General features: G+C 53.9%; 1 protein-coding gene across 1 annotated transcript; it reads left to right on the top strand.

Moving 5' to 3' along the window:
• The first annotated feature begins 1,300 nt into the window (after positions 1 to 1,300).
• On the top strand, positions 1,301 to 5,053 carry RTP2 (receptor transporter protein 2). Its single transcript, XM_007101517.2, has 2 exons — positions 1,301 to 1,464; positions 4,546 to 5,053. Exons 1-2 carry the CDS (start codon positions 1,301 to 1,303, stop codon positions 5,051 to 5,053), a joined length of 672 nt encoding a protein of 223 aa, XP_007101579.2.
• The last annotated feature ends 1,156 nt before the right edge of the window (positions 5,054 to 6,209 follow it).

The following is a 6,209-nucleotide window of genomic DNA, read 5'->3' as shown; positions in this document are numbered from 1 at the left end:
AGAGGCAAGTGCCAAGTCTGGAGCTCAACACTGAAAGCTTTCCTTCCGCTTGCCAGCAGCCCGTGTTAATGCTGCATGCTCTTCACTCTGTGATCCGATTTCCAGGTTGAAGAACCATAAGATGATTACAGCCAGGAGAGCCCTTCGATGTTACCTAGCATGGCCTCCCCTGTGCGGGTGAGAAGACTGAGCTCCACTGTGGGAAATGATTGGATCCGAGGATGGCACAGACCTCGGGGCAGAGCTGGGAGCAGCTGCCAGATAACCTGGTCTTTTCCCTGCTGAGGCTGCCTCTCCCCAGGGACTGTGCCTTCAGCTGGATTATGCAAATTTGGAGCCAAGTTCCCTTCTAGTCCCTAAAGGATTTAAACTGGGCATCAGGGAGCTGTGGGCACCCTATCGCCTGCCTCTTTCAGCAGCACTGGAGGAGGCAGCAGCCGTCAGCACAGCACCAGCTTGCTCCCCCAGCAGCTGCCTCGGACCAGGGACCAAACAGGAGCTCTAACGGTTCTAGGGCTTTATGAATCTACTTTGTTATTACTGTGCTTCTCACAGCACATGAAGTTATATTCTATCTCGCCAACTGGTCTGCGAGCTCCCCAAACAAGGGAACCACATGTTACTTCTCTCTCAATCCTTATGTGTCAGGAGCGCAATAGTACTGCAGTAAATGAACATATGAGTTTGGGTTTAGAAGGCCTGAATCTGAATCATGGATGAACCGCTTAGAGGTGTGTAAACCTCAGCTTCCTGATCTGGATGAAGGAGAGAATGATCCCCGCCTTGGCCAACACACAGGTCAAGCAGCTAGTGCTTGGCACACAGTAAATGATGGTCCCAGCACATCAGGGGGCGTGGGAACTGTAGGCTCTGCATTTCCCCATCCCTTGTTTCTCCTTGGTCCTCCCTAGGGTGTCACAGTCACCACAGCACATGAAGTGCAGAATGCCTGGAAGAACAGTAGGGGTGAAACGAATTGTCCTTGCCTCCTGGAGACTCCTGGAGGCCTGGGTCAGCGTGCACTGCTTGCTGCGCTTATGTCACTGCCCAGCCCTGCTCCCCCAGCCTAGCTCAGGGCCCTGGAACGCTCCTTTGGGACTTCCCTACTCCCCAGCCCCGGCTCCAGCTGCCATGGTAACAGGTTCCAGGGTGACAAAGGAAGTTGCTCAGTCCTGTTTCCTTCTGTTCCTGTCAAGGAGGATTTTCAGATCTCACGCACTGCACTGCTCTGCACCTACCTGGTCATCTTCTGTGTTCTCACTCAGGTTGAGCTCAAACTTCCAGCCCTGCCATCAGGACCATGTGTACCAGCCTGACCACTTGCGAGTGGAAGAAAGTCTTCTATGAGAAGATGGAGGCGGCCAAGCCGGCCGACAGCTGGGAGCTCATCATAGACCCCAACCTCAAGCCCAATGAGCTGGCCCCCGCCTGGAAGCAGTACCTGGAGCAGCATGCCTTGGGCAGGTAAGAGGAAGGATGTGGCGGGCTGTGGAGAGCCCTGCGGCACAGCCCTGGGGGCACCTTCCAAGGGGAGGCAGAGATACGTGGAGCCCCATCCTGGGGTCAACTCAGGCTAGGGGGTGGAGAAGGAGCTGCCAGGTGCGTTGAACCGGCCTTGGTTCTAATCCCAGCTGTACCACTGACTCCTGGATGCCCCTGGCAAATTGTATTCTGTCTTTGGGTCTGGGTTTTCCACGGTAAATAAAGAGCTGTAATTCATCAATGCCTCTGCAATCTCTGATGTTTTAAATGTTTTCATATTTTCACAGTTTGTTAAAGATTGGTAGGAACTGAGCGGAGGAGGCTATGAGGTCCACTGGGGAAAGCCTTAGCTCTGGTCCTAGGTCCGTTCAGTCAACGCAGTGCAATTAGATTTGAATAGAAAAAACACTTTTTGTCCACCTGCCATGTTCTAGAAACTGGCTCTGCAGCTAACTAACTGTGAACCTGTGCAAGTCCTTTTCCCTGCATGGTCTCAGTTTTCACATTTGCAAAACCAGAGAGTTGGCCTTAGGTGATCAATCAAGTCCCTTCCAGTTCTTTTACATATAGGTCTGTGACAAAAAGCTTTGGGCAGGAGTTTCGTAGGTCCTTAGGGCCCAGCATCACATACATTATAGGAGCTGCGTGTCTCTCATAAAGCAAGGAGTCCTTGAGGTCAAGACGTCCATCTGAAGCCCACATGCCTCTCCCTCTTCTAGAGCATGGCTTGGGGTTGGGGGGCCTCAGAATTCGCTGCCCAAGCTGCCTCAAGCTCATCTCCAGGATCTGTATAGGCCTCTTCCCTGGGTCCATTGAATCCAGGACAGACAGTAGCCCTAGGCCCCTGAGGAGGGCAACAGGGGGCTGTGTCCTGGGGGTGTGGACCCACAGACTGGGCTGTTCACACATGCTTGCATGCTAAGCTTCTTGTGCTGGTGCTGGGAACAGAAGGAGGCAGGCCACGGGTGAGGAGCTTACACTCGTACTCTTGACCCAAGAGCTGCAAATATTAGAGTGAACTTGCCTTTGGGACAAAAGTCAGAGAGGCAGAGGTGGGTTGGTTCATTTCCATTCAAATCCATTCAAGAGACATCTTTTGGGCACCTGTTACAGGCTGGGTCTCGGCTCTGTCTCTGACTAGCTGTGTGTGCAGAGGGCTCTCTTTCTCTCAGTGAAATAAAAGTTTGACTAGATGATCCTAAGGTCCCCTCCTACTAGGTCTGATGCTTTGAGATTTAAGATCTGAGGTGTGGCTTGAGGGAGGGGAAACATCTCTGGATTGGCTTGATTTTAAAAGGTGCAGAAAGGCTTCCCTGGTGGCGCAGTGGTTGCGCGTCCGCCTGCCGATGCAGGGGAGCCGGGTCCGCACCCCGGTCTGGGGGGATCCAGCGTGCTGCGGAGCGGCTGGGCCCGTGGGCCATGGCCACTGACCCTGCGCGTCCGGAGCCTGTGCTCCGCAGCGGGGGAGGCCGCAGCAGAGGGAGGCCCGCATACCACAAAAAAAATAAATAAATAAAAATAAAAAGGTGCAGAAGGAGGGGACTGAAGACATGAAGCTCCGGGCTGGCTGGTGGGAGGGGTGCAAAGGGCTGGAAACTCAGGTGCAGGGGTCCAGGGGTTTGGGGCTGAGCTCCATAGGCTCGTGGCCCCTCTTGCCTCAGGGATCAGCTGGTCCTATTCCTGGCTGGTGATCTGTGGCTCCCAGCTGGCCTCAGGCAGGGCTGGAGAGGCATCACCCTTGTGCATATTCTGTGCAGAGGCTCACCCAACCTGTAATCATTGTAACCCTGGTGCCCTGCAGCTCTGGCCTAGCACAGGGAGGCAGGATGGAGGGGGACACTCCCCTTCTGGCTCAGGAACAATCAGGATGCTCTGGCCTGCCAATCCTGCCTTGGGCTGCACTGGGTACTGTGCTGCACTTATGTTGTCTGTGGACCCCAGGGCTCAGGGCCAGGCTTGGCTTCATCTCCACCCTGCTGCGCTGTGTGGTGCTTGGCATACAGTAGGTGCTGGGTGGTGTCTGTTGGACTGAACTGAGTTCCTCATCAGAGATCCTTCAGGGCCATCAACAGGGATCCCATAGAGGGTCAGCAGTGAGGGCAGACTCAACCCAGTGTACCCTGGACTGCCTGTAAAGCCTTGGTAACAGGGGCCTGGAAGAGCTGTATCTCAGGGATGGAAAGAACTGCCACTGGACGTAATGAGTTCTCTGCTACTGAAGGGGTGCCAGCACTGGGTGGGGGTTGAGATGAAGCCTAGGCCATATGCGTCCCAGGCCACTTCCCTCCATGTTTCCTGAGGCTGGAACTCGAAGGGGCCCAGGTTAGACAAAGTGTCCTGTGTGTACGTAAATGTACATGTGTGTATGTGTGTGGAGGGGGATGCAGACCAGGGTACACCTTTCCAGTCTCTTCTGTGGGCCTGCAGTGGGATCTAGGGATGGTTTGTCAAGGGACAGGAGAGTGTTCTTTGTGAAGGTGCAGGGACCAAGCTCTGTAGTCCTCCGCCTGCTGGTACGCCACCCATCCACCTGTCCATCCGGTGGATTCTTGATCTGTGCTTGGGACAGCTAGAGGCATCTCTTTGCCCCAGAACAGACAGGATGCATGAGTGAGATGTGTGGTCATCCCCCTTATCAGAGTCATGGGAGGTCTGAGCAGATGGGTACTTATTGGACACAATTATCCTGCATTTCACAGATGAGAAATAAGGCCCAGATTGGGGGGAGCGATGCCGTGCAGCATCCAGACCCATGTCCTGAGTGCATTAGGTTTGGGGGCACCAAGGCCACGGGAGGGCCCGCAGGAGGCAGCCTGGAGAGCACTGCTGGAAGCCAGATGGCTCCAGCATCTGGCTCCTGAGGATGTTGCTCCAGGCCGAGGGCAGCTCACCAGGAGGAGGCTGAGACGCCGGCTCAGGCACTAATGTACCCAAGGGGCGGTAAACACTCCGCCTCAACTTCCAGGTATAGGCACACAGGGCTCCTCCTTTCCAGGCTCCTCCAGGCCGGCTGTGGCTGGGAGGGAGGCCCACCTTCTCCATCCCTGCCTTCCTTCCCCGCAGGTTGCACTGCACCTGGTGCTGGCACACCTGGCAGTCGCCCCATGTGGTCATCCTCTTCCACATGTACCTGGACCGCGCCCAGCGGGCGGGCTCGGTGCGCATGCGCGTCTTCAAGCAGCTGTGCTACGAGTGCGGCACGGCGCGGCTGGACGAGTGGAGCATGCTGGAGGAGAACATCGAGAGCCTGGTGGACAACCTCATCACCAGCCTGCGCGAGCAGTGCTACGACGAGGACGGCGGCCAGTATCGCATCCACGTGGCCAGCCGCCCGGATGGCGGGCCTCACCGCAGCGAGTTCTGCGAGGCCTGCCAGGAGGGCATCGTGCACTGGAAGCCCAGCGAGAAGCTGCTGGAGGAGGAGGCGACCTTCTCCGGTGCCTCCAAGCCACGGGCCCAGGAGGCATCGGGCTACAACTTCTTCTCCCTTCGCTGGGGCCTCTTCTGGGCCTCACTGTGCCTGCTGATCATCTACCTGCAGTTCTCCTTCCGAAGCTCGACCTTCCTTTAGTGGAGATGGTTGAGGGTGGGAGGAGGGTGCGTGGGGGTGAGAGTGGGCATGCGGTTGTGGTCCTGATTCTGCTACAGATTCAATATGTAACGCTGGACAGCCCAGTTACCTCTTTGGACCTCAGTTTATTACTCTGCAGAATGCGAGTTGCTCTAGGAGATATTTAATGATCCTTCCATTAAAATTTACAGTGATGGGGGCACAGGGAGAAGGGTCTAAGGTGGATTTAGAACTGTCCAGGTCTGGTGTTAGTAGTTATCTCACAGGGAGGTATCTCTCCCCTGCACCTCCTCCACCTCCATCTCTACACCTCCTTTTGCTTCATTTCCGTATCCCATACCCCATTAGGACCCCATTAGGTCCCGTCTTGTCCCTGCCTGATTCTCAACCTCATCTTCAGCTGCTTCTGAGCATTCTACCATGGTTCCCTTTGGGGCGGATGGTGGCCCACCCAAAGCATCTTCAATCAATACTCAGTGTGTCTTGACCTGTCCCTCTCCTTGAGAGCCAGCTCCCACCATTCTGAAAAGCTTCATTTTTTTACTCTGGTGTTAGAATCTGTTTGTCTGGAATTATTTAGAGCTACACTGTCCAATATGTTAGCCATTAGCCATGTGTGGCTAAATTTAAATTAATTAAAATAAAATGAAAAATTCAGTTCCTCAGTGGTACCAGTCATATATCAAGTATCATATGTCAAGCCATATATCTAGTAGTGGCTACTAGTAACCATATTGTACTGTGCAGATATAGAACATATTCACAGAAATTTCTATTGAATAGCACTGGTCTAGAACTTGAAATTCCCACTTCAATGTATTTTGTCTCATAAAATAAGAGGTGGGTACAGGTTTAAAGGCACGGCCTGGAGGCTTCTGGGGGCAGGGATAGGTGGGGTGGGGTATAGATACACAAATAAATATGTAACCTCTGTGCTCTGTCAGTTGATTAGAATCTATGAGGCCCAGTGTTGCCTAAATTTATTTCCTGGGAAGGAAGAGCTGTAGAAATTCACCACAAGAGGATAGCTCTGTGTGTGTGTGTGTGTGTGTGTGTGTGTGTATGTGTGTCTTGGTTTGGGGCCTGGAGAATATATTCCTGTGCTCTGCAGAAATGTGTGAGCTGTGGCACCACCACTTACACATGATGCAGTATC

The sequence above is a fragment of the Physeter macrocephalus genome, chromosome 1 (genome assembly GCF_002837175.3).
Source record: "Physeter macrocephalus isolate SW-GA chromosome 1, ASM283717v5, whole genome shotgun sequence".
NCBI classification, from domain to species: Eukaryota; Metazoa; Chordata; class Mammalia; order Artiodactyla; family Physeteridae; genus Physeter; species Physeter macrocephalus.
Note: the sequence above shows the minus strand (reverse complement) of the source record. Positions and strands in the feature narration are given on the sequence as shown.

Bases quoted from the DNA above. Each gene is read 5' to 3' on its own strand.
- RTP2 (XM_007101517.2), top strand. From the start codon at position 1,301: ATGTGTACCAGCCTGACCACTTGCGAGTGGAAGAAAGTCTTCTATGAG. The intron at 1,465-4,545 runs GTAAGAGGAAGG...CCTTCCCCGCAG, and splicing joins GAGCAGCATGCCTTGGGCAG to GTTGCACTGCACCTGGTGCT.